The sequence below is a fragment of the Triticum aestivum genome, chromosome 2A (assembly GCF_018294505.1).
Source record: "Triticum aestivum cultivar Chinese Spring chromosome 2A, IWGSC CS RefSeq v2.1, whole genome shotgun sequence".
Taxonomy (NCBI): Eukaryota; Viridiplantae; Streptophyta; class Magnoliopsida; order Poales; family Poaceae; genus Triticum; species Triticum aestivum.
The window spans coordinates 64,638,801-64,666,029 of record NC_057797.1 but is presented as its reverse complement, the minus strand read 5'-3'; the positions used below and the strand labels follow the sequence as shown (position 1 = coordinate 64,666,029).

At 42.6% G+C, this 27,229-nt stretch overlaps 2 protein-coding genes across 2 annotated transcripts; both read left to right on the top strand.

Annotated features, from left to right (window-relative positions):
* Positions 1-10,664: 10,664 nt before the first annotated feature.
* On the top strand, positions 10,665-12,259 carry LOC543313 (peroxidase-like). The gene is made up of 3 exons (XM_044599367.1): positions 10,665-11,079; positions 11,187-11,363; positions 11,507-12,259. The coding sequence occupies exons 1-3, from the start codon at positions 10,870-10,872 to the stop codon at positions 12,062-12,064; spliced, it is 945 nt and encodes a 314-aa protein (XP_044455302.1). The 5' UTR covers positions 10,665-10,869; the 3' UTR covers positions 12,065-12,259.
* A 3,578-nt stretch (positions 12,260-15,837) lies between these two features.
* Positions 15,838-18,761, top strand: LOC123187497 (peroxidase 1). The gene is made up of 3 exons (XM_044599368.1): positions 15,838-17,582; positions 17,683-17,859; positions 17,941-18,761. The coding sequence occupies exons 1-3, from the start codon at positions 17,376-17,378 to the stop codon at positions 18,493-18,495; spliced, it is 939 nt and encodes a 312-aa protein (XP_044455303.1). The 5' UTR covers positions 15,838-17,375; the 3' UTR covers positions 18,496-18,761.
* Positions 18,762-27,229: the final 8,468 nt, after the last annotated feature.

The window sequence follows — 27,229 nt, the reverse complement described above, 5'->3', positions numbered from 1 at the left end:
TCATAAACCCACAATTCATCGGTCTCAACAAACACACCGCAAAAAGAAGATTACATCGAATAGATCTCCACAAGAGATGGGGAGAACATTGTATATATTGAGATCCAAAAAGAGAGAAGAAGCCATCTAGTTAATAACTATGGACCCGAATGTCTGAGGTAAACTACTCACACTTCATCGGAGAGGCTAGTGTTGATGTAGAAGCCCTCCGTGATAGATGCCCCCTCCGACGGAGCTCCGGAACAGGACCCAAGATGGGATCTCGTGGATACAGGAAGTTACGGCGGTGGAATTAGGGTTTTGGCTCCGTCTCTGATCGTTTGGGGGTACGCAGATATATATAGGAGGAAGGAGTACGTCGGTGGAGCAACAGGGGGCCCACGAGGGTGGAGGGAGCGCCTGGTGGGGGGGGGGGGTAGGCGCGCCCCCTACCTCGTGGCCTCCTCCTTTGTTTCTTGACGTAGGGTCCAAGTCTCCTGGATCATGTTCGGCGAGAAAATCACGTTCCTGAAGGTTTCATTCCGTTTGGACTCCGTTTGATATTCCTTTTCTTCGAAACCCTAAAATAGGCAAAAACAACAATTCTGGGCTGGGCCTCTGGTTAATAGGTTAGTCCCAAGAATAATATAAAAGTGGATAATAAAGCCCAATAATGTCCAAAACAGTAGATAATATAGCATGGAGCAATAAAAAATTATAGATACGTTGGAGACGTATCAAGCATCCCCAAGCTTAATTCCTGCTCGTCCTCGAGTAGGTAAATGATAAAAACAGAATTTTTGATGCGGAGTGCTACTTGGCATAATTTTAATGTAATTCTTCTTAATTGTGGTATGAATATTCAGATTCGAAAGATTCAAGATAAAAGTTTAATATTTACATAAAAATAATAATACTTCAAGCATAGTAACAAAGCAATCATGTCTTCTCAAAATAACATGGCCAAAGAAAGCTATCCCTACAAAATCATATAGTCTGGCTATGTTCTATCTTCATCACACAAAGTATTTAAATCATGCACAACCCCGACGACAAGCCAATAAATTGTTTCATACTTTTGACATTCTCAAACTTTTTCAATCTTCACGCAATACATGAGCGTGAGCCATGGATATAGCGCTATAAGTGGAATAGAATGGTGGTTGTGGAGAAGACAAAAAGGGAGAAGATAGTCTCACATCAACTAGGCGTATCAATGGGCTATGGAGATGCCCATCAATAGATATCAATGTGAGTGAGTAGGGATTGCCATGCAATGGATGCACTAGAGCTATAAGTATATGAAAGCACAACAAAAGAAACTAAGGGGGTGTGCATCCAACTTGCTTGCTCATGAAGACCTAGGGCATTTTGAGGAAGCCCATCATTAGAATATTCAAGCCAAGTTCTATAATGAAAAATTCCCACTAGTATATGAAAGTGACGAAATGAGAGACTCTCTAATATGAATATCATGGTGCTACTTTGAAGCACAAGTGTGGTAAAAGGATAGTAACATTGTCCCTTCTCTCTTTTTCTCTCATTTTTTGATTTGGGCCTTTTCTCTTTTTTTATGGCCTCTTTTCTTTTTTTTCGTCCGGAGTCTCATCCCGACCCGTGGGGGAATCATAGTCTCCATCATCCTTTCCTCACTGGGACAATGCTCTAATAATGATGATCATCACACTTTTATTTTCTTACAACTCAACAATTACACCTCGATACTTAGAACAAAATATGACTCTATATGAATGCCTCCGGCGGTGTACCGGTATATGCAATGAATCAAGAGTGACATGTATGAAAGAATTGGCTTTGCCACAAATATGATGTCAACTACATGATCATGCTAAGCAATATGACAATGATGGAGTGTGTCATGATGAACGGAACGGTGGAAAGTTGCATGTCAATATATCTCGGAATGGCTATGGAAATGCCATAATAGGTAGATATGGTGGCTGTTTTGAGGAAGGTATATGGTGGGTGTATGATACCGGCGAAAGATGCGCGGTATTAGAGAGGCTAGCAATGGTGGAGGGACAAAGAGTGCGTATAATCCATGGACTCAACATTAGTCATAAAGAACTCATATACTTATTGCAAAAATCTACAAGTTATCAAAGCAAAATATTACGCGCATGCTCCTAGGGGGATATATTGGTAGGAAAAGACCATCGCTCGTCCCCGACCACCACTCATAAGGAAGACAATCAAAAAATAAATCATGCTCCGACTTCATCACATAACAGTTCATCATACGTGCATGCTACGGGAATCACAAGCTTTAACACATGTATTTCTCAAATTCACAACTACTCAACTAGCACAACTTTAATATCACCATCTTCATATCTCAAAACAATTATCAAGCATCAAACTTCTCATAGCTTTCAACACCCTCATAAGAAAGTTTTTACTATTCTTGAATACCAAGCATATTGGATTATTTAAGAAAATTGCCATGCTAATTAAGACTCTCAAAATAATCTAAGTGAAGCGTGAGAGATCAATAGTTTCTATAAAAAAATCCATCACCGTGCTCTAAAAGATATAAGTGAAGTACTAGAGCAAAACTATATAACTCAAAAGATATAAGCGAAACACATAGAGTATTCTAACAAATTCTAAATCATGTATGGCTCTCTCTAAAGGCGTGTACATCAAGGATGATTGTGGTAAACTAACAAATAAAGACTCAAATAATACAAGACGCTCCTGTTAAAACACATATCATGTGGTGAATAAAAATATAGCTCCAAGTAAAGTTATCTATAGAAGTAGACGAAAGAGGGGATGCCTTCCGGGGCATCCCCAAGCTTTGGATTTTAGGTGTCCTTAGATTATCTTGGGGGTCCCATGGTCATCCCCAATCTTAGGCTCTTTCCACTCCTTGTTCCATAGTCCATCAAATCTTTACCCAAAACTTGAAAACTTCACAACACAAAACTTAAGGTAGAAAATCTTGTGAGCTCCATTAGCGAAAGAAAACAAAAGACCACTTCAAGGTACTATAATGAACTCATTCTTTATTTATATTGGTGTTAGACCTACTGTATTCCAACTTCTCTATGGTTTATAAACTATTTTACTAGCCATAGATTCATCAAAATAAGCAAACAACACACGAAAAACAGAATCTGTCAAAAACAGAACAGTCTGTAGTAATCTGTAGCTAGTGCAAGATCTGTAACCCCAAAAATTTTAAAATAAATTGCTGGACGTGAGGAATTTATCTATTAATCATATTAAAAAATAATTAACTAAATATAACTTTCCAAATAAAAATGGCATCAGTTCTCGTGAGCGCTAAAGTTTCTGCTTTTTACAGCAAGATTAGCAAGACTTTCCCCAAGTCTTCCCAACGGTTCTACTTGGCACAAACACTAATTAAACACAAAAAACACAACCAAAATAGAGGCTAGTTAAATTATTTATTACTAAACAGGAGCAAAAGGCAAGGAATAAAAATAAAATTGGGTTGCCTCCCAACAAGCGCTATCGTTTAACGCCCCTAGCTAAGCATAAAAAGCAAGAATAGATCTAGGTATTGCCATCTTTGGTAGGCAATCCATAAGTGGCTCTCATAATAGATTCATAAGGTAATTTAATTTTCTTTCTAGGAAAGTGTTCCATGCCTTTCTTTAACGGAAATTGGAATCTAATATTTCCTTCCTTCATATCAATAATCGCACCAATCGTTCTAAGGAAAGGTCTACACGGAATAATAGGACATGAAGGATTGCAATCTATGACAAGAACAATAAAATCTACGGGCACATAATTCCTATTTGCGACAATTAGAACATCATCAATTCTTCCCATAGGTTTCTTAATAGTGGAATCCGCAAGGTGCAAGTTTAAAGAGCAATCATCAAAATCACGGAAATCTAACAAATCACACAAAGTCTTTGGAATCGTGCAAACACTAGCACCCAAATCACATAAAGCATAGAACTCATGATCTTTAATCTTAATTTTAATAGTTTGTTCCCACTCATCATAAAGTTTTCTAGGGATAGAAACTTTCAACTCAAGTTTTTCTTCATAAGATTGCATCAAGGCATCAACAATATGTTTAGTAAACGCTTTGTTTTGACTATAAGCATGAGGAGAATTTAGCACAGATTGCAACAAGGAAATACAATCAATCAAAGAGCAATTTTCATAATTAAATTCCTTTAAATCCAAAATAATGGGTTTAGCAACATCTAGGGTTTTAATTTCTTCAATCCCACTTTTATCAAATTTAGCATTAAGATCTAAAAACTCCGAATTTTTGGAATGCCTTCTAGGTAAAGGTGGATCATATTCAGTCCCATCATTATCAAGATTCATATTGCAAAACAAAGATTTAATAGGGGACACATCAATAACTTTTAGATCTTCATCTTTATTTTCATAGGAACTAGAAGAACACGCTCTTATAAAGGCATCTTTCTTAGCACGCATCCTAGCGGTTCTTTCTTTGCACTCATCAATGGAAATTCTCATAGCTTTGAGAGACTCATTGATATGATGCTTAGGAGGAATAGATCTAAGTTTCAAAGAATCAACATCAAGAGAAATTCTATCAACGTTCCTAGCCAACTCATCAATCTTAAGCAATTTTTCTTCAATCAAAGCATTGAAATTCTTTTGCAAAGTAATAATTTCTTTAATATTAGATTCAAAATCAGAGGGCATCTTATTATAATTTATATAAGAATTGCTATAGGAATTACTAGGATAAGGCCTGGGATTAAAATTTCCTCTATACGCGTTGTTACCAAAATTGTTCCTACCAACAAAATTCACATCCATAGATTCATTATTATTCTCAATCAAAGTAGACAAGGGCATATCATTAGGATCAGAAGAAACACTTTTACTAGCAAATAATTTCATAAGTTCATCCATCTTTCCACTCAAAACATTAATTTCTTCTATCGCATGCACCTTTTTATTAGTAGATCTTTCAGTATGCCATTGGGAATAATTAACCATAATATTATCTAGGAGTTTAGTAGCTTATCCTAAATTGATTTCCATAAAAGTGCCTCCCGCGGCCGAATCTAAAAGATTTCTAGAAGCAAAATTCAATCTGGCATAAAAAAATTGTATAATCATCCACAAATTCAAACCATGAGTAGGGCAATTACGTATCATTAATTTCATCCTCTCCCAAGCTTGTGCAACATGTTCATGATCAAGTTGCTTAAAATTCATAATATCGTTTCTAAGCGAGATGATCTTAGCGGGAGGAAAATACTTAGAGATAAAAGCATCTTTGCACTTGTTCCAAGAATCAATACTATTTTTAGGCAAAGACGAAAACTAAGCTTTAGCACGATCTCTAAGCGAAAAAGGAAATAGCTTCAATTTAACAATATCATTATCCACATCTTTCTTCTTTTGCATATCACACAAATCAACGAAGATATTTAGATGGCTAGCGACATCTTCACTAGGAAGGCCGGAAAACGGATCTTTCATAACAAGATTCAGCAAAGCGGCATTAATTTCACAAGATTCAGCATCGGTAAGAGGAGCAATCGGAGTGCTAATAAAATCATTGTTGTTGGTATTGGTAAAGTCACACAATTTAGTGTTATCTTGAGCCATCGTGACAAGCAAGCAATTCAACACACAAGCAAACAAAAAGCAAGCGGGCAAAAAGAGGTAAATAGAGAAAGAGAGGGAGGATAGAGAGAGAGAGGGCGAATAAAACGACAAGGGTGAAGTGGGGGAGAGGAAAACGAGAGGCAAATGACAAATAATGTAATGCGGGAGATAAGGGTTGTGATGGGTACTTGGTATGTTGACTTTTGCGTAGACTCCCCGGCAACGGCGCCAGAAATTCTTCTTGCTACCTCTTGAGCACTGCGTTGGATTTCCTTGAAGAGGAAAGGATGATGCAGCAAAGTGGCGTAAGTATTTCCCTAAGTTTTTGGGAACCAAGGTATCAATCCAGTAGGAGGCTACGCGCGAGTCCCTCGTACCTGCACAAAGCAAATAACTCCTCGCAACCAACGCGATAAGGGGTTGTCAGTCCCTTCACGGTCACTTACGAGAGTGAGATCTGATAGATATGATAAGATACTATTTTTGGTATTTTTGTGATAAAGATGCAAAGTAAAATAAAAGCAAAGTAAAAAAGCAAAGGAAATAACTAAGTATTGGAAGATTAATATGATGAAGATAGACCCGGGGGCCATAGGTTTCACTAGTGGCTTCTCTCAAGAGAATAAGTATTTTACGGTGGGTGAACGAATTACTATTGAGCAATTGACAGAATTGAGCATAGTTATGAGAATACTAGGTATGATCATGTATATAGGCATCACGTCCAAGACAAGTAGACCGACTCCTGCCTGCATCTACTACTATTACTCCACTCATCGACCGCTATCCAGCATGCATCTAGAGTATTAAGTTCATGAAAACAGAGTAACGCCTTAAGCAAGGTGACATGATGTAGAGGGATAAACTCATGCAATATGATGAAAACCCCATCTTGTTATCCTCGATGGCAACAATACAATACGTGCCTTGCTGCCCCTACTGTCATTGGGAAAGTACACCGCAAGATTGAACCCAAAGCTAAGCACTTCTCCCATTGCAAGAAAGATCAATCTAGTAGGCCAAACCAAACTGATAATTCGAAGAGACTTGCAAAGATAACCAATCATACATAAAAGAATTCAGAGAAGATTCAAATATTGGTCATAGGTAATCTTGATCATAAACCCACAATTCATCGGTCTCAACAAACACGCCGCAAAGAGAAGATTACATCGAATAGATCTCCATAAGAGAGGGGGAGAACATTGTATTGAGATCCAAAAAGAGAGAAGAAGCCATCTAGCTAATAACTATGGACCCGAAGGTCTGAGGTACTCACACTTCATCGGAGAGGCTATGGTGTTGATGTAGAGGAAAAAAACAAAAGATTTCTCACCGCGCGTGCACGAGAGATCTTAGGACTAAACCACATTCAAACACATTTTGGTTTGTGTGAACCTTGAGCGCACCGCCAGCGAGGTTGAGAAGGAGGATAAGCGGCAGAACAAATGTGATGCCCCCCCCCCCCCTAAAAAAACGACGTGGACCTATTGTGGTCTTGAATGATGGTTACGGGGTTAAGAGCGTGTGCAATTTTTCTCCAATTGCAACGTACAGGCTCTTTTGCTAGTGATTATTAATTAATCAATTCATCGCTTAGAGGTAGTACTAGCTAAATAGCCACACATAGCCACATAACAATCACAATGTCAGTTTTACATGATAGAGGCATTAAACGTGGTGCTTCTAAAGTTATTGTCTTTATTTTATTACAGTTTAATCGTGATTGCAATTGATTGCCATGTCTCATACTCTCTTTTTTCAATAAAAGGGTCAACGCGATACAACTGGAAAATGTTATACCCAACCTCCAGATAAAAGGGTCAATGCGATAAAAGGGCAGACATGCATGCATTTCATTGATCAAAAGTCAATTTGTAATCACTTGTTCGTTCGTCAGAATGGACTAGTAGGCCTAGGAGATTAAAATTACTATGCAATAAAAACATTATGCTCTCGCACTTGGCACTACACTCCATTAGCGGCTGGTCAGAATGGCATTTCTGAAAGTACAGAAATAACATGTGAGCATCTGTTGCATTTTGTTTGAGAAAAGACAGAAAAATAGAAATAACATTGTGCCTTAAGTTCTTTTAGATAAAAATTGTAACTTTTTTATTGTGACTTTTTTTGTTTTGATGGGACTTTTTTTATTGTGACTTAATGTGCTGTTCGTTTGTTTTTTAGCGAAAGCGAACGTGAGGCTTGTGCGCTGGAACTACACACGCCTCAAGGCCTCATGCTGGGGCCGCCCCGTGTAGAACGCTGGAGGCGAGTCGCATGTTAGGCGACATTTGGACGCACCCAACAACAACACCCAGCAGACGGAAGAAGCCCAAGTGCAGCTAGAGAATGATTTGGCCCAAACTGTTTCGTCGCAGGCATGCGTCGAACCGAGTGCCCTTCTACTTTTCTTTTTTTCGAAAAGAAGGTCAACCCCCTCTACTGCAATACAGAGCATGAAAGAAACTGTCACACTGCTGAATGGAATCGTGTCACTTTCATTGAAACACGACTGTGCGCAAGATGACGGCGCTGTGGTCAAATTGATGCTGAATTGCCTTGAACAGAAGCGGACTCCCTACGTTAGTTAGGCGAAACGGTGCATCCATGCATAGCTCCGGGCTGTATCCCCATCTGCAATAGCATGCATGGAGCTCGTTCCATCCAATTGGAGATGAACCAATGTATGGATCGTGCGTGTGGACGTATGTTCCTGTGTACTCCCGTAGTAGAGTACACGTTAGCTCTTTTATGGTGCAAAGTGAAAATTTGTGTTGGGTTTAATTACCCATGGTAGTTGCGGGAGAGGAGACACATCATGAATTTAAAGGCGAAGGTATCCTCTCCCGTAAGGGTATTCTTTTGACGTGATGATTCAAAACCTCTTATAAAACATCTGTTGCTCTTTAGTTAGGCATGATAGGAGGACGAAATGCTGGTGTAGCGGGGCTATGAGCCTAGCTACGACGCATAACACAGGTTTGCCGGTCCGGAGTCGCTTGACAAAAAAGCATGTTAAGTTTGTTTACAATTGAAAAGCCTGACAATCTTATATTCCCTCACAGCAGGTTTACCACCACACCTGTACCTAAAAAACAATTATGAAGAATATATTACTCCATTATTACGTGGTGAACCACTTGGCAAGAGTGGTAAGCTATATCAAAATAAAACAATGAACATTATTATGAGATGTTGTATGCCATTATTGATTCGCAGATATATGTTTCTCTCTCCCTGAGGCACTTAACGGATACATGATAAGGCCAAGGCAGACCATGGAAAATTATTCGAGTACATGATATGCCTGCAAAGTCATATTGCGCGGTTCCGTCATGTACTGGTAGATCCTAGACCGGCCGTTTACTCCGCGATTCGTGTTAGTGCTGGCCCACGTCCTTGTATATCAGATGTATTGTGCCTGCAAAACTGCCCGTATTTGTAATATGTGAGGAAAGTGGCTGGGACCCGCCAACCACTTTTGGTCAGTTTTTCATTTACTCAGACACACTTACCGGAACATCTGTGTTGTATTGTGTTTGAAAAAAAGACAGAAAAATAGAAATAAAATTGTGCCTTAAGTTATTTTAGATAAAAATTGTAACATTTTTTATTGTGACTTAACGTGCTGCTCGTTTGTTTTTGAGCGAAAGTGATTGTGAGACTTGTGCGCTCGAACTAGGCACGCCTCAAGGCCTCATGCTGCTGGGCGGGCCCATATAGAATGCTGGAGGTGAGTCGCATGTAGTAGGCGACATTTAGACGCACCCAACAACAACACCAAGGGAACAGAAGAAGCCCAAATGGCGTGCGGCTAGAGGATGATTTGACCCAAACTGTTTCCTCGCAGGCCTGCGTATGAGCCAAGTCCCTCTCAACTGTAGTACAGAGCATGAAAGAAACTGCCACTGCTGAATCGCATCGTGTCACTTTCATCGAACACAACCTGTGCGCAAGATGATGCGCTGCGGTCAAAGCGAGGCTGAATTAACTTGGACAGAAGCGGACTCCTTACTACTCACTCCGTCTCAAAATAAGTGCCTCAAACTTAATATAACTTTATACTATAATAATATAAAGTTGAGACACTCATTTTGGAACGAAATGAGTATTAGCTAGGTCAAATGGTGCGTCCATGCGTAGCTTCAGGCTCGGGCTGTATCACCATCTGCAATAGCATCCATGGAGCTCGTTCCATGTAGTTGGAGATGAACCTATGTATGGTGCATGTGGACGTATGCTCCTGTTTACTCCGATAGTAGAGTGCATGTTAGCTCTTTTACCGTGCAAAGTGAAATTTGTGTTGGGGTTTAATTACCCGCAGGTTAGTTGCGGGAGTGGAGACACATCATGAATTTAAAGGCGATGGTATCGTGTAAGGTTATTCTTTTGACGTGATCGATGATTCAAAACCTCTTATAAAACATCTGTTGCTCTTCAGCTGGGCCTGATCGTAGGACGAAATGCTCATGTAGCGGGGCTATGAGCCTATGACGCAATAACACTTGTTTTGCCGGCCCGGAGTCACTTGACAAAAAAAGCATGTTAAGTTTATTTACAATTGAAAAGCCTAACAATCTTATATTCCCTCAAAGCAGGTTCACGACCATAGCTATACCTAAAAAAATGATGAAGAATATATTACTCCATTATTATGAGATGAACCATTTGGCAACAGTGGTAAGCTATATCAAAAACAATGAACATTATTATGAGATGCTGTATGCCATTATTGATTCACAGATATACGTTTCTCTCCCCCACGGGCACCTAACGGATACATGATAAGGCCAAGGCAGATCACGGGAAATTATTCGAGTACATGATATGCCCTATTGCCGGGGGAAAATATGTAGGGCCGGTGTTGGCCGTAGCGATTTAAGCGCTTAAGCTGGAGGTTGCCACACTTGGATGCAAGCGTCTGACCCTTCTAAAAAATCGGCGGGTTTGTCAGTACCCGTATTCCCTATCCAACATCTAGCTGGCCAGACGACGGCGCTGGGCAGATCGTGGATGCCGGGTCGACGTCGATCGTCAGCCATCATAGACCAATCGACCATCTGTTTTGGATGCTTGCTAGACTAATCAGACATAAAATTTGGATGCTTTCTCCCAACTGGGAGACGGGGACTGATGTGCAGCTGCACGTGAGCTCAAATTTTCCCTATAAATATGCATGAAATACTGCGTTATCTTGCAAGCCACAGCCACAGCCACAGCCACAACCAGATAACAAGTGCAGGTAGCACGCATAGCTCTGGGCTTGTAGCTAGGTAGCTAACCATGGCCATGGGTTCTGCCTCTCGCATTTCTCTGGTGGTGCTCGTGGCTCTGGCCACGGCGGCGTCCGGGCAGCTGTCGTCGACGTTCTACGACACGTCGTGCCCCAGGGCTCTGGCCACCATCAAGAGCGGCGTGGCGGCCGCCGTGAGCAGCGACCCCCGCATGGGCGCCTCCCTGCTCAGGCTGCACTTCCACGACTGCTTTGTCCAAGCAAGTTTCACATAATATATCAGCTCTTTTTCCCTTAACCAACTTTCTTGAACTCCCGGATTTAACAAAATTTATATTCCGACCTAATACGTTTATGTTGGCTACAGGGCTGTGACGCATCTGTTCTTCTGTCTGGCATGGAACAAAACGCGGGTCCGAACGTGGGGTCGCTGAGGGGCTTCGGCGTCATCGACAACATCAAGACCCAGCTGGAGAGTATATGCAAGCAGACCGTCTCCTGCGCCGACATCCTCACCGTCGCCGCCCGCGACTCCGTTGTCGCTGTAAGAACATCTTAGTACTACACTCATTTACATGATCGATGCTACCTGAAGGATAGAACATATATCCCCTCCGATTCATATAAATTGTCGCTGATTTAGTACATACTTAATTTCCTACTTGGTCTGCTATCTTTCACATACAGCTTGGAGGGCCATCGTGGACTGTCCCGCTGGGGAGACGGGACTCCACCACCGCAAGTGCCTCGCTGGCGAACAGTGACCTCCCTGGCCCGAGCTCTAGCCGGTCACAGCTCGAGGCCGCGTTCCTCAAGAAGAACCTTAACACGGTCGACATGGTCGCGCTCTCAGGCGCGCACACCATCGGGAAGGCCCAGTGCTCCAACTTCCGGACTCGGATCTACGGCGGTGACACCAACATCAACACTGCCTTCGCGACGTCTCTCAAGGCCAACTGCCCCCAGTCCGGCGGCAACACCAACCTGGCGAACCTGGACACGACGACGCCCAACGCGTTCGACAACGCCTACTACACCAACCTCCTGTCACAGAAAGGGCTCCTGCACTCGGACCAGGTGCTCTTCAACAACGACACCACCGACAACACTGTCCGCAACTTTGCGTCCAACGCGGCGGCCTTCAGCAGCGCCTTCACGACGGCCATGATCAAGATGGGAAACATCGCGCCGCTCACCGGGACGCAGGGCCAGATCAGGCTCAGCTGCTCCAAGGTGAACTCGTGATGGACGTATGCGTCGGCAGCACGACACGTGAATGAATAAGGCCCCCAAAACAGTGGCCAGTACCACTTATCATACCAGCACTTGAATCGTGTATTTTCAAAGCATGTGCAGCAGCAAATCATGCATGCATCAACGTATGTAACGACGGTTGAATCCTCAATTTCTCATGCAAAAGGCAAGGAGAATTACTATCAATCCTACCTTATTACACTCGTACACAGAATGAAGATGTAAACTCCTCTTGTGAAATTGGGCGTGAAGTGGCCGTGCTCGATTATTGTACGAGAACACTTTTTTTCCACGTTAGGAGAAAATTACACGAAATGGCGCGTATGTGCTGCGCTCCCCGAATCCTATATACCACCCACTGCGTATAACATAGCTCCGCAGCTGCTGCCCGGTCCAATCGGTGGGACACATCCCCCCCCCCCCCCCCCTCCCCCCTCTCTTTTTATTATTTTCCCCTGTTTTTTCTCATTGTTTCGTTTCTACTCTTTCCCATCTTTTGTTTCTCTTAATTCTCATAAAAGAAATCACTTTTCCCATTTTTCACCTTTTTAGGAGGAAATATGTATGAATTCTCTAAGAGATAACAAGATCATATAATATAGCACACATGACAAATTTCCTCAAATGCATGCATGAATTTATTTATTTTGACATACTTCCACTTATCCAAATTATATTGTATATAATTTTTTTAGTAGTCAAACTTTCTAAAAATTACTAAGCACATAAATTATTTTAGCGACAACAATAATACCAGATCAAGACCATTAGATTTAGGACCCCAATAGCCAGTGAACGTTTTGCTGTGGGGCATGGCAATTGTGAATGTTTTCCATAGGAAATTATTCGTAAGAAAATGTCAATTTCTTCAGAAACACATGGCAAATTGTGGCAAATAGAGGATTTTGCTGCGAAATTGTCGTGTTTGTTTGAATGGATTGCCATGCTCCCAACACATAAATTGACACTTGGTTTTGCCATACATTTCCAGTGAACATTCGCTGCATAACATTACCCGAGATTTATCATGAAATATATTCTTAATATGGTATACATTCAGTATTGTAAATATTCATACGTTTTCTATAAACTATGTCAAAGTTTCCAAAGATTGACTTTCATAAACGAATTATATGCATTGAATTTAGCATGAAGGGACTATGTGATTATATTTTTATTCTAAAATACATAATCATTTTTTTGTAAACACATATTTGATCATACAACTTCATGAAAACAAAGATAACATGAAACAAATGATAATGTCAGCACTCTCGAGGAGGGCGTGTTGGATGTCCTAATGACCCGCAGCGATGTGCACCTCGATGGTGACGACTTCGACCGGCGACTCGTGGGTTACTTTGCCGAGCTGACCTAGCGGAAGCACAGTCGGGATGTCACCGGCGATGGCCATGCGATGCAGAGGCTGCTACGGGAATGTGAGCGTGCCAAAAGGGCGCTGAGCGACCACGACCAGCACCAGGTGGGCGTGGAGGTCAAGGCCCTGTTGGACAGTGTCAACCTATTTGAGGAGCTCAACAAAACCGCTTCTAGAAGACGATGGCTCCGTTCAAGAAGGCCCTGGTGGACGCCGAGCTGGAGAAGGGAGACATCCACGATGTCATCCTTGTGGGCGGTGGCAGCAGGATCCCCATGGTGCAACAACTTGTCAAGAACTACTTGGACGGTAAGGAGCCCGTCAACATCGACGGGATCAACCCTTCCGAGGCCGTCGCCTACGGGGCCGAGGTTCAAGGGAGCCACCTGACCGGGCACCACCCCGAGGATTTAGGAAATTATTCGGAAGAAAATGACAATTTCTTCACAAACACATGGCAACTTGTGGCAAATAGAGGATTTTGCTGCGAAATTGCCGTGTTTGTTTGAATGGATTGCCATGCTCCCAACACATAAATTGCCGTTTGGTTTTGCCGTACAATCCCAGCGAACGTTCGCTGGATAACATTACCCGAGATTTGTCATGAAATAATTCTTAATATGATAGACATTCAGCATTGTAAATATTCATATGTTTTCTATAAACTATGTCAAAGTTTCCAAAGGTTGACTTTTGAAAACAAATTATGCACTGAATTTAGCATGGAGGGATTACGTGAATATATTTTTATTCTAAAATACATAACCATGTTTTTGTAAACACATGTTTGATCATACAACTTCATGAAAACAATGATAATATGAAACAAATGATCATTTGGCAAAAGAGGAGGTGAGTCAATGCAAGCAACCCTTTGGTTGTGAAGTGAGATTCCTACCGTTCAAGTACCTCAGGATTCCAATTCATCATCGCAAGCTCACCAACAAGGAATACAAAAAATATCGAAGACCTCTTCGAAAAGAAGCTTAGTAAATTATTTAGAAAAATAAATTCTAGTGTATATTTGTAAGTTTTTTTAAACAATCTCGTCAACTTTTTTTTGACATACTTCCACCTATCCAAATTATAGTGTATGTAAGTTTTTTCATTATTCAAACTTTCTAAAAATTGACTAAGCAAATAAATTATTTAACTAACATTATACATCATTATTTGTTTTTTCACTATAACTTCACTTATTATTTGGTTCTTCATAAAAATATTACATATTGCTTTCTATTTCATTTTTATTTTAATTGTATTATATTTAACATTGTTATTTAACTAATTCCATTTACAATTCAGATAGTTTTATAAAAATATTCATGCGAATGTGAAAACATATCTTAGAAGTTGTAAATATTTGTTTTCAAACACATGAATATTTTATTATAAAATACATAATCAGTTTCTTGAGAGAGGTGGACTTTTTTATAGTCCTGAACGTTGTTTTGAAGTACATGAACATTTCAAAATTAGTTAAAAGATAGTTTTGCATATGAAAATTTACAAATGAAATTGTCCAATTCTACCCCAAAAAAAACTTACTAGTAGCATGGACATTTATTTAGTATACATGAAATGAAAAAATTTCAGTGACAAAATCTAGTTTCTCCGTCAGTGACATGTGACAAAATGTGTACGTCATAACGCACCTACATAAGAACTGAGTTTATTCGATGTTGAAATATTTTTTCATATGGGTCAAGGTTAATGCATCATTTTTTGCAAAAAATGGGTTAATGCATCATCATTATATATCTTAACTAGATGGGATGATGATTTTGTTGTGGCCGTAAAGATTTGAAGAAACATTGTAGATTGAGGAACAGTACACGAGCTAAAAAATTGTTTATGGCGATTGCTACCCAGATTTAAAAATAATTATTATTTCATCAAATCTGTTTGGGTTTCTTCCACCCGTAAAGGAATCATGAAGAATTGGTTATTTTTGCAGTGGGAGGTTCTCCCTCTTTAGGACGCGAATACAAAAACTCATGAAGAGATTTGTACTAGGAAAACAAAGGATCTCTTCAAGATTAAGGCTTCCAATTAAAAACATACTCGGTGAAGGCTGAGCTTCGGGCTTCCATTCGGAGAGTAGGGTTCAGTTAATTTTCTTCCATCGGTTGATTCAGACAAGGACCACCATGGAATTCGTATCAAGTTGACCGATCGTCTGGCGACATGGTTCTGGGTTGACCAGGGGCGGAGACAGGGGGGTGCGAACAGGGGTCAGACACCCCCCATCGCCTCCCCCCCCCCCCCCCCCCCCCCTATTAGGCCTCGTTAGGTTTTAGTAGTTGTAGTTTATACGTATATTATGGCTGACCTGTTGTTTTAGTTATACGTGTGTGTAGCGGCGCTAATGGCCTAGCATGGCAACTTCTCAACCCAAAGGCCCAAAGCATCCCTAGGTGTACATACGCGTGAGAAAAAAAGATTACATCCAGATCCAGCCGTGAGATCGTGTAGTTAATTCCCTAATCCTTCCCGTAATTACGTTCCTGCCTTCTAGGTCTGTGCTCTCCCTCCATACGTACGTCTTTGCGCCGCCGTCGCCGTCGCCGTCACCAGTCGCGGCATAGCCTGCCGCTGCTTCCGCCGTTCTGGTTGTTGCACAGCCGCACATGGCAGAGGGCACTACATTCTCCCGGGCAATTGAGGGAGATCACAACTACTCGTCTGCTACAGCGCGTCACACATCAACAGATTGACTTCGAAAGAATTCTGGTATATAGTATTCCTTCCGTTCCTAAATATAAGTCTTTGTAAAGATTCCAATATAAACCACGTACGGATGTATATAGATGCATTTGAAGGATAGATTCACTCATTTTATTCCGTATGTGGTCTATAATGGAATCTCTATAAAGACTTTTATCTAAGAACGGAGGGAGTAATCCTGAGTCATTACAATTTGTTTCAAATCAATGATTTTATTTACTAATTAGGTAAGATTGTAATTTACAAATATAGTTTCACTTCTTGTTTACAAATATAGATTCATTGTAAAAGCTCATTGTTTCGAAATATTACTTAGAACACAAATCCACTTGAGGAGCAAGCTATTCTGCACGATAATTTGAACCCATGTTATTATCAAACATATATTTTCATTCATATCAATTCTACTTTTGAGACTATTTTTTTTGTGTGTGTTGTGTGTATCAGAAACGATTATTATCGTTCTCGCCCCCCTTATGCCTAAATCCTGGCTCCGCCCCTGGGCGTGGGCAACCCGGCAGTCGAACCGGGCTTGGCCTCACTTTCCTCTCAGAAGCTCGGAAAAGGCTATGAAATGATTGTTTTTTTAGATCTTTCCTCTCAGTACTGTCTCAGCTGCCGAATTATCTCGTGTTGGCCGAAGGCGACGGGAGCGCAAGATGACTGCGCACCGGTCAAAACGAGCGTGAATCGCCTTGGAACAACGCCGACTCCCCACCACTATTCGTACGTAAGGTCAAATGGTTGGTGTCCACGCACACATGGCTCCAGGCGCCCGCTAGCATGGAAATGATGAAAAAAGAGAGATCGTTCCATGTTTTGCCGATTTTTGCGTGATAAACGCCAAGAGAGATCGCTCAAGTTGGCCCTGTTGCAAGGAAAATTCAGGTGTTGGTGTTGGCGGTAGCGGCTCAAGCTGGAAGCTGCCTTGAATACGCCAAGAGAGATCGCTCAAGCAGGAAGCTCGCGGTATACCCGATCGAACAGGTGTCGGAGACTAACGTTGGACTAATGGGACCTAAATTTTGGATGAGCTGACCGGGATCGATCTGCAGGTGCACGTGAGCTAAATCTTTGTCTATAAATATGCATGCGATGCACCACTCTCTTGCACAATCCACTAAGCACCACCACTCCACCACCACCAGGTAGCTAGTAAGCCGGCGTAGCTTTGCTCTTGTAGCTAGCTAGCTAACCATGGCCGCCTCTGCCTCTTACCTTTCTCTGGTGGTGCTCGTGGCTCTGGCCGCCGTGGTGTCGGGGCAGCTGTCGCCGACGTTCTACGACACATCCTGCACAAGGGCCCTGGCCACCATCAAGAGCGGCGTCATGGCCGCCGTGAGCAGCGATCCTCGGATGGGCGCGTCGCTGCTCCGGCTGCACTTCCACGACTGCTTCGTCCAAGTAAGTTGGCCACATGCATGCATGCATATCCCGATAGCCGTCACGTACCCTGTTTTGTATAGGTTTTGCTTGCTAAACACTATAAGCATGTGATGTGCAGGGCTGTGACGCGTCTGTTCTGCTTTCTGGCATGGAACAAAACGCTCTCCCGAACAACGGGTCACTGCGGGGCTTCGGCGTCATCGACAGCATCAAGACACAGATCGAGGCCATCTGCGCCCAGACCGTCTCCTGCGCCGACATCCTCACCGTCGCTGCCCGTGACTCCGTTGTCGCCGTAAGAATATCATCTTACGATCGTGTACATCATCGATTGGATGCCATCGTTAACCGTTTTCTTCGTATCCTTCGCGTGCAGCTCGGAGGGCCATCATGGACAGTCCCTCTGGGAAGAAGGGATTCCATAGATGCAAACGAGGCGGCGGCAAACAGCGACCTCCCAGGCCCTACGTCTAGCCGGTCAGATCTTGAGCTGGCATTCAGCAACAAGGGCCTCCTTACGGTCGACATGGTGGCCCTCTCCGGCGCGCACACCATCGGCCAGGCGCAGTGCGGGACCTTCAAGGACAGGATCTACAACGAGACTAACATCGACACGACCTTCGCCACATCTCTCCGGGCCAACTGCCCCCGGTCCGGCGGCGACGGCAGCCTGGCGAACCTCGACACGACGACGGCCAACACGTTCGACAACGCCTACTACACCAACCTCGTGTCACAGAAGGGGCTCCTGCACTCGGACCAGGTGCTGTTCAACAACGACACCACCGACAACACCGTCCGGAACTTCGCGTCCAACCCGGCAGCGTTCAGCAGCGCGTTCACGACGGCCATGATCAAGATGGGCAACATCGCGCCGAAGACGGGGACGCAAGGGCAGATCAGGCTCAGCTGCTCCAGGGTGAACTCGTGATTGAATGACGAGCTACTACCTAATACCTGGTCGGCAGCGCTCGCCAGCACAGACACCTGATGAATGAATAAGGCCACAGAACCAATGGCCAATATAAATACCAGAACTTGAAATGTGTATTTTATGTACGAGCAGCAGCAAATCATGCATGCATCCACATATTATGTAACAATCGAATTCCCACTTTCTCATGCAAAGGCATGGAGAATTACTATCAATCCTACTTATAGTTGTATACATAATAATGAGATATAAACTTCTGCTTTTACATTTGGCATGACGTGGGCAAGGAGAACTACTATCAATCGTAACACTTGTATACATAGTGAAGATATATACACTTCTCTTTCGACATTTGGCAGGAGGTAGCCGTGCTCGATTATTTTAGGAGAAAACATTTTTTTTCAATGTTAGGAGAAAACTCGAGCATGTGAACTATCGTATGCGCTGCGCTTCCGATTCCTATATATCACCCATTGCGGAAGAAAGAAGCGCCTCATAGGTGCAAAATGTTTTTGTTTTTTCTTTTTCCATTTGTCCCGTGTTCTTTCTTCTCTGTGGTTCTCAATATTCTCCCATTTCCCTTTCCCTTTTTGTTTTTTAGGATAAAATATGTAAATTTTTCCAAATTACGCGAAAACCTGTCTTCAAAGCTTGAGTAGGGCGTTTCGGTGCCCTGCACCTGGTTAGAAAAAAATCGTAACAAATTCAAACAATAATCAAAAAATTCCACAATTTTTCTGTGCGGTAGAAAATTTGATGCGTGAGGCCCGCTCCACATTTCAAGTCATTTGGACAGCTAAGCAGCTCTCAGCAAAAAAGACAAATTGGGTCAAAACATTACATGAACAGTAAACATTTTTACAAACCCCCATTTTTTCTGAGAGCTTCTTAGATGTTCAAATAATTTAAAAATTGGAGCGTACCTCATGCATCAAATTGTTTACCACAGGAAAAAGTTTTTTTTTAATTTTTCTAGCTTTTTTCGATTTTTTTTGTTAGCGCAGGTGCAGATGAGCTCGGGTGCAAAGATGGATTTTCGGTCTTTGAAACGATTAATATACTTTCTTTCTAGCCAAGTTTTTTTTGTGGGGAATTTTCTTGCCAAATAATAATGCAGATAAGTTTTATGAAAAGCCAAACTTTGCAAACATTGACCAAATTCATATAAAAACTATCGACAATTACAGTACCAAAGGATTTGTCATGAAATATATTTTTGTATGCTATGTATTCAGTATTGTAAATGTTCTTATTTTACTATAACTCATTGAGTTGGACTTTGGAAAACAAATATATGCACCACAATTTGGCGAGGACGGACTATATGAATTTTTCTCTATGTAGCGAACAATTTTAAAATATGAGATGCACATGTTTTAAAATTTCATAAACGTTTATTTACAGTTGCATGAATATTCATTATATATTTAAATTTCCTCCATTAATAAAAATAATTGTTTCCATTAATAGAAAACCAGTGATTACTTTTGTAAAATATATATGAATTACTGGGCCAGAGTGGTCAGTCTAATCTCACACGGGTTCAACGTTTCCCCAAATTTTGCAAACCTTCTCTCTCAAATATTTTTTCTTGCAAGCCGCACTACACAAGAATCCTGTGTCCTGCATAGTTGGGTCGGTCCACTATCAGGTCATTTTTCATTTTCATTTTCTTTACTCCTCCTTTTCGCTTTTTTCACTATTTACTCCACTTATTGGTTTTATTTTTTAAATATTTGATATAGCTTTGTCTTTTTTATCATCGCATATGATTTTGCATGTAAACCATTTTTTAGAAGTAACAAATATTTGTTTTCAAATATATGCATATTTTAGTCTAAAACACATAATCATCGTTTTGAGATATATTGAATTTATGTAGTCATGAATGTTAGCTTCGAAGTACATGAAATTTTAAAATTAATAAAAGCTAGTTTTTCGTACAAAACAGAATTACGCAAAGAAATCATCCAATTCTACTCCACGCTCTCGTGAGGTTATCTATGAGGTTTAGGTTTCTAGTTGAAAACAGACTCGGATGAATGTTGAGTTCTACGCTTCTATTTGGATAGTGGGTTTGGGTAAGTTTTCACCGATCACCCCAGTCGAGCAACAAGGGTCACCATTGAAGTTGTATCGTGTAGACAAATTGTAATCGAGGCTACATCCCTCAAAGGGACAAGGCCACAGTATGGAGTAGTGGCCGAACAAGGTCAAACCAATAACGTTGTGTGATCTCGCAAGTATACGTCAACCCGTTAAATCGCTGCCATATACGCCCATTGTTACAAATGCCGACTGTGACGCTTGCTAGCATTATGGCACCCCAATTTACGTTGTTATTTTTACCAGAAAAAACCCCTATGCCTACGGCCCAGGCCGTAGGCATAGCCTTGATTCCCGTCGGGATAGGCCTATGCCGACGGCCCCCGTAGGCATAGGGCCGTCGACATAATATTCGTCGGTGTATCTCGGGATGCCGTCAGCATAGAAAAGCCGTCGGCATAGATAATTTGCCGACGGTGTCCGTACATCTATGCCGACGGCCAGGGCCGTCGGCAAAGTTCCACGCTAACGGTGGCCACCGTCAAGTGCTGCCCATAGAGGAGACGCCACGTGGCAGGGCTATGCCTACGGCCTAGCCGTAGGCATAGTTTCAAATCTATGCCGATGACTATGATGTAGGCATAGCCCTGCCACGTGGCGGCGTCTACAAGCTCCGTATGCAGGGCTATGCCTACGGCTTGGCCGTCGGCATATATCTAAAACTATGCCTACGGCCGTGCCGTAGGCATAGGTCCAGGCTATGCCGACGGCCTAACTGTAGGCATAGTTTTAGATGTATGCCGACGGCCTAACTGTAGGCATAGGCTCCACGTGTCGTCCTCTGGTAGCTCATGGTAGCCCTATGCCTACGGCTAAGCCGTAGGCATAGTTTTCGTCTGTTTTTTTTTGTTTGATTTCAATTCAAATTCACAGCATATATATATGATGAAATAGACATACACAACATATATATGTATCATCCTCACAACAAACACCATCACAACAATATAAGTATCATGACAAACATAACCATCATCACAAACATAAGCATCTAAAGAATCACACAAGTTATCTAAAAGACCATAAAAGACCACAAGTCATCTAAAGAACACAAGTTTATGATCACGACCACCGTCACCCAAAGGCTTAAGCACCAGGACATCCACCACCACCGCCAAGGTCGTCACCGCCAAGTCCGCCGAAGCCTAGGTCATCACTGCTAGCGGCAGCGCTACCGCCAAGACCGCCACCGCCTCCGTGGATAGGAGTGACCGGGCTCCGTGACTCGGGAGTGATGCCAAGACCAGCACCACCACCAACGGTAGATCCACCGGTTCCCTGGATGTTGAAAAGACATGTTAAGGGGATATATGATTGTGTTGAATAAACAGTATACTTTGGGTGAATAGTTTGAGATGTACTAACCGGCGAGGGGCCAGGGTTCTGTGTCAGAAACTCCTCAAAAGTAAGAAGCACTGGTTGTGGTGGAGGAGATGGTGCTGGTTGCAATTGAGGAACCCTACCGGCCGCCATTTCCTCAAGGAAGTGTTGCATCATGAGATCCCTCTGCTGATGGTATGCATGAAGGCTCTCGTGCCACGCCATGGTCTCCTGGCGTGTGTACTCCGTGTAGGCCTACGGTATGACATGATGGTACTCACAAAACATCTCAATGCAGAAAATAAAGTGAGCAATGAAGATAAGAGGGAAAATACTTACAGAGTTTCGCTCAGCAAAGAGGGACTGTGACCGCGCACTGGTCATGGACGTGCTCGTGCGCTGCCACAGGCTCGGGTTGGTTGCTCGGAGCTATGTGTAGGAGATAGAAGGAGTGATCACAGCATCCAGAAACGATGACCGACCGTGCTTCTTCCCCATGCTCACCACCACCCTCTCGTCCAGATCCGCCGCAATGGGGTCAGGTGTGCCAGGATGTAAACTCAGATACCCCTCGGAGTAGGCCTTCTTATACTCCGCGGTCTTGCCGTAGTACTTGGCCTCGCCAGGCTTGGGATTCCTTCGTGTATGGGCGATCTCCCACACCTCCATGTGTGAGAGCGGCCGCTTCAGTTTCTCCTCCTACACCACCAAACAACCAAACAGAGGTTAGTCATACATAAGAAAGTGATGGTAAAAAGAAGAAAAATGTTTAATGTACATAGATATACCTCAAGTGTCTTGTGAAGAAAGTGGTTTCGGTTTCCCTGAGCTTGTACTCCCTCCCTGCCTCTGTTAGCCTTGTTTCTGATGCTCGTAGCCGCCCAAGCTCCATCATTATCACACCACAGATCCACCAATGCTGCCCAGGACTCGTCTTTTCCATAACACCAATTTGGACATACCTACATAATGAAAGCATACTGACATGTCAACACGAAATGATGAAATGTACCACAAACATTGGAAATAAAAATCTTTTATACTTACCGCCAAGTACTGGTGCCTCTCCAAGGTAATGTCCGTCCTCCGCGCTTCTTCCTTGGTCATCTTCACACCAAGAGCGTTGTGATAGTATGTCGAGATGGCCACCCAACGCACCTCGTACTGCATCTAGCGGGCCTTACTCTTGGCTTGGCAAAGCACGATCTTGTCGGCAATGGCCTTGTGCTTCGGAAGAACTCGATAGTATTTCTACAATCATTCATGAAACCAGAATGGAAGAAGCCATGAGTTAAATCATTCATGAAACCAGAATGGACTTGTGCTTCTGAAGAGAACTCACCCAAAAATAAGTGATCAAGGCCTTAGCATGGGTCTCATAATCCGCGTGGGGGCCGCTACCTAGTGGTCCCAGCTCGTGGCCAAAACCAGGCGGTCCGGGTGCCTGACTGGATCCGGACAATACAGCCCCGGCCAGTATACCTTCAGCAAGACGGTGATGAGGCCGTTGGGAATACGGGCCCCTTTAGGATATATCCAGTTGCTGCAAAAGAATGAAATATTAGCATGTGACAAGCAAAAAAAGAGAAATATAAGCATGTGACAAGCAAAATAATGAAATTATTATAAAGTGGCACTTACTCTTTCCCCGTGGGCTCGATGAGCCACTTCTGCTCCTCGGTAGTAGGAATCTGCTTTGGTACCTTTGCGTTACCACGCAGCCACCCCTTGTTGCCAACCCCCTCCCCGCCACCACCATCACCCCCGTCGCCACCACTCTCCTCCTCGCATGCCTCCTCTTCCTCCTCGTTCCCCTCCCCAACCTCCTCCTCCTCATCCCCACTGGTAGAAAAAGGGCCTGTTGTCCCGGTTCGTAAGGGCCTTTTGTCCCGGTTCTGTAATCGGGACTAAAGGGTCGGTACTAATGCCCTGTCCCTTTAGTCCCGGTTCAATCCTGAACCGGAACAGATGGGCCTCCACGTGGCCTGTGCGCGGAGCCCAGGCAGGAGACCCTTTGGTCCCGGTTGGTGGCACCAACCGGGACCAATAGGCATCCACGCGTCAGCATTTCTGTGGTTGGGGTTTTTGTTTTTCTTTGAAAGCGGGGGGGGGGGGGGGTTGGGGGTTTTGGGGGGTTAATTTAGGTGTTTCATATATTGTGTTAGCTAGCTATAATTAATAGAGAGAAGTGTCCTCTCTTATGTCCGTGCTTGGTCGACGCTACGTACTATACATACGTATAGAGAGGACTAGACACGCTAGCTAGCTAGTAAGCAAACGAAGGAAACAGAAGATTGTCATGAACATATATGCATACAGAGAGAAGTGATATCGACCACCTCTCCTTCTCCGAGAGATTGGTCGAACAACAAGTTCTCGTATATCTATCCGACACTACTGGCTACATATATACAATAATTATCTCTTACAAATATAATCATACGGACTCAGGGTCCACATAGTATTCTCCGTCTTCAGGGATCACATGGTCAAGAAAGAATGCCGCCAATTCCTCTTGAATTGCTCGCATGCGAGCTGGTGCTAGGAGTTCATCCTGCTTCCGAAACATCTAATTTAAAGAAGGGGGTCAATACATATATATATGAATGAATGAAACTCAACACAAATGATGGTAATAAAATAAAATTGTGAATGTTGTTATTTACGTACTTCATATTGTTCGTCAGTGTAGCCCCGCTCATAGGTCGTGTGGCGGATGGACTCGCAAACGTAGTATCCACATAAATCATTCCCTTGTTCCTGCCACAACCACTTTACAAGAAATATAGGTCAATCAAATTGATAAGCAAGAATGCCAAATGGTATTGATGAAACTAGCGCTTGAATGACTAGTAGATGCGCGGAACATGTTACTATAGTACTTACTTTCGGGTGTCTAAATTGCAGCTCCTTCGGCAGTCCCGGAGCTTTTCTGGTGAATTTTCTCCAAACCCTGCCGGACAAAGAAAACAATTACTTGATATATCAGGAAATGAACAAAGTTGCTGATATGGTGGATAATGATCGATTTAACTTACTTCTCGAGTATTTGAGTCATGTCTGCATAGTCCTGGGGATCTTTTCGTCTTGAGTCTAAGACGGTTACTAGTCCCTGCTCAAGCTTAATCTCTAGGATAATATAGTGGAAACTGCACACGCATGCATAACTCATCAATTACATTACTATAACCTTGACTAATATATAAGGGAAACCGAATACGCACACGACAGTAACACTCACTTGAAGTTGTAAGGAAAGAGTATTATATCTTTGTTTTCATATATTACCAACGATCGTAGCAAGTTGGCCTCGGTAGCTGCGGCATGAAATTTAACCTGAGTTGCATCTATGAGATATGTGTTAATGAACCCAATATCACCGACTTGTCTTTTCTTCAATTCGGCGATCTTCAATCTGCATAATATAGTGAGGATGATTATAAATACATGCAATGAAAGAGCTGAGCTATATAGAGAGACTTAGTGACATAAGTAGTACTACTTACAAACAGTAGCAGGCGACCGTTGTTTTATCGAGGGCCAATTGATTGAAAAACTGATAGAACTCCTCAAATGGAACAGGCAACAGTTCAATTCCAACGAGGTCATGCTCCTTTTTAACTTTCACATACAAAGTACTCCTCCCCCCCAGAGTCTCTGCAGATTTTCAAGTACCAATCATGCAATCTTCGCATCATCGTTGATAGAGATCTTTCATCTTTGACGAGAGGCTTCCCGTACTCGTATCTTTGTATCTGCACCTCCATGGGTTCATAATGTACATCGTCGGGCAGGTAATCTGCAAGATTGCTATAACCGGGCACCATCCTCGGATCATTAGCGACGTTGTGGCTAGGCACCTTTAGCGGGGGGCACGATTGCTTCGCTTGTTCGCCGAGCTGGGCAATTTGTTTCCCAGCTCGTCATTCTTTCAGCCTTTGATCACTGACAGTACTTCCCGACCGCTCCACTTCGGCAAATTCCTTTCCAATAATGCGCTCATAGTTTCCTTCGGGCGGAGACTTGGGTGGTTTTGTCAGGGCAGTCAGAGTGCGCTTCGCTTTCACCGGATCTACCTTCTCCTCCGGAAGTGGATGTCTCTTTGCTTTCAACCCTTGAAACACTACAAGAAATATGTCAACTTGTGACCACCACTATTGGTCACTGAATGGTCACAAATTTCCATTTGTGACCTTTTCGTGACCAAAACATAAGGTCAAAAGCTGGCCGTCATAAACTGACTATAGCGACCTTTCTTCTAGAATGGTCGAAGACGTTTACGACCAAAATATGCCTACTGTTCTGTTTTGGTCACTAGCAGCCTCCCCAGGCCATGTAGGCATCCAGCGTGGCAAGCTGATGTGGCACAAGATTCAGCCCGGTCCATTTCAGTGCTTTAGATGGGCCGAGCCCATTAATTCAGTCTTTTTAATATTTTTTCCTGTCAATTTTTCTTCGATTTCATGGGCCTAGCCCAACATTATAGCCTTTTTATTTTCTGGGCCATGGCCTTTTTGGCTCAACAATTCCAGATTTTTTTTATAATTACATTTTTCTTTTCTTGTTTTAAGATGGGTCAATTGAGATGGGTCCCAATTGTAAGTTCTGGTAATTGGTCCCAGTTGTCAGGTTCTAGTAAGTGGGTCCCAATTGTCAAGGTCATATTCTTCAGATTTCAATTTCATAGTAAAAAATAGCCAGTATTTAAATTGGCAGACAAAAAAATACAAGTAGTACTTAAAATAACAGCAGCCAAAATCAGTGTGGAGCTACTACTCTATAAATAACACATAATACATCTTCAATCACTGTTTTACAAGCTCTATCTGTAACAACAACAGAATCAGTATGGAGCTCTATGTGTAACAGCTACAGAATTTACAAGCTCTATGTGTCTTCAATCTTCTTCAACGTGGAGCTCCTTCGGCACAAACTGGCCACCTGCAACATCACAGGAAGGCAATTTTAGTGCTCCATCAAAGAACCAAGTAAATTGCCCTCAATCATACAAACAAAGTAATACTGTTGAAGAATAGGTTCAAATGAGAAGGCAGCATGAAACTAGTGATACAACATGCAGAAAACACTACAATGTAATACTGTTGTAAGTTCATATCAGCGCAAAATCAGCACTATTATATAGAGCAAATGATATGCCCCCCTTTTAATAAAACTGTAGTGTATGCTAGTGACAAAACAAGGGATAGGACTAATATGATGTGCCAGATTGCCTGCAACAGTGCATGCATCTTCATATTTCAAAACGACCAATAGACTAGTTAGCTATCAAAATACTAAAGAAGGC

Coding starts and splice junctions, on each gene's coding strand:
- LOC543313 (XM_044599367.1), top strand. CDS start 10,870: ATGGCCATGGGTTCTGCCTCTCGCATTTCTCTGGTGGTGCTCGTGGCT. Junction 11,080..11,186: donor TCCACGACTGCTTTGTCCAA/GCAAGTTTCACA, acceptor TGTTGGCTACAG/GGCTGTGACGCATCTGTTCT. Junction 11,364..11,506: donor CCCGCGACTCCGTTGTCGCT/GTAAGAACATCT, acceptor TTTCACATACAG/CTTGGAGGGCCATCGTGGAC.
- LOC123187497 (XM_044599368.1), top strand. CDS start 17,376: ATGGCCGCCTCTGCCTCTTACCTTTCTCTGGTGGTGCTCGTGGCTCTG. Junction 17,583..17,682: donor TCCACGACTGCTTCGTCCAA/GTAAGTTGGCCA, acceptor TGTGATGTGCAG/GGCTGTGACGCGTCTGTTCT. Junction 17,860..17,940: donor CCCGTGACTCCGTTGTCGCC/GTAAGAATATCA, acceptor CTTCGCGTGCAG/CTCGGAGGGCCATCATGGAC.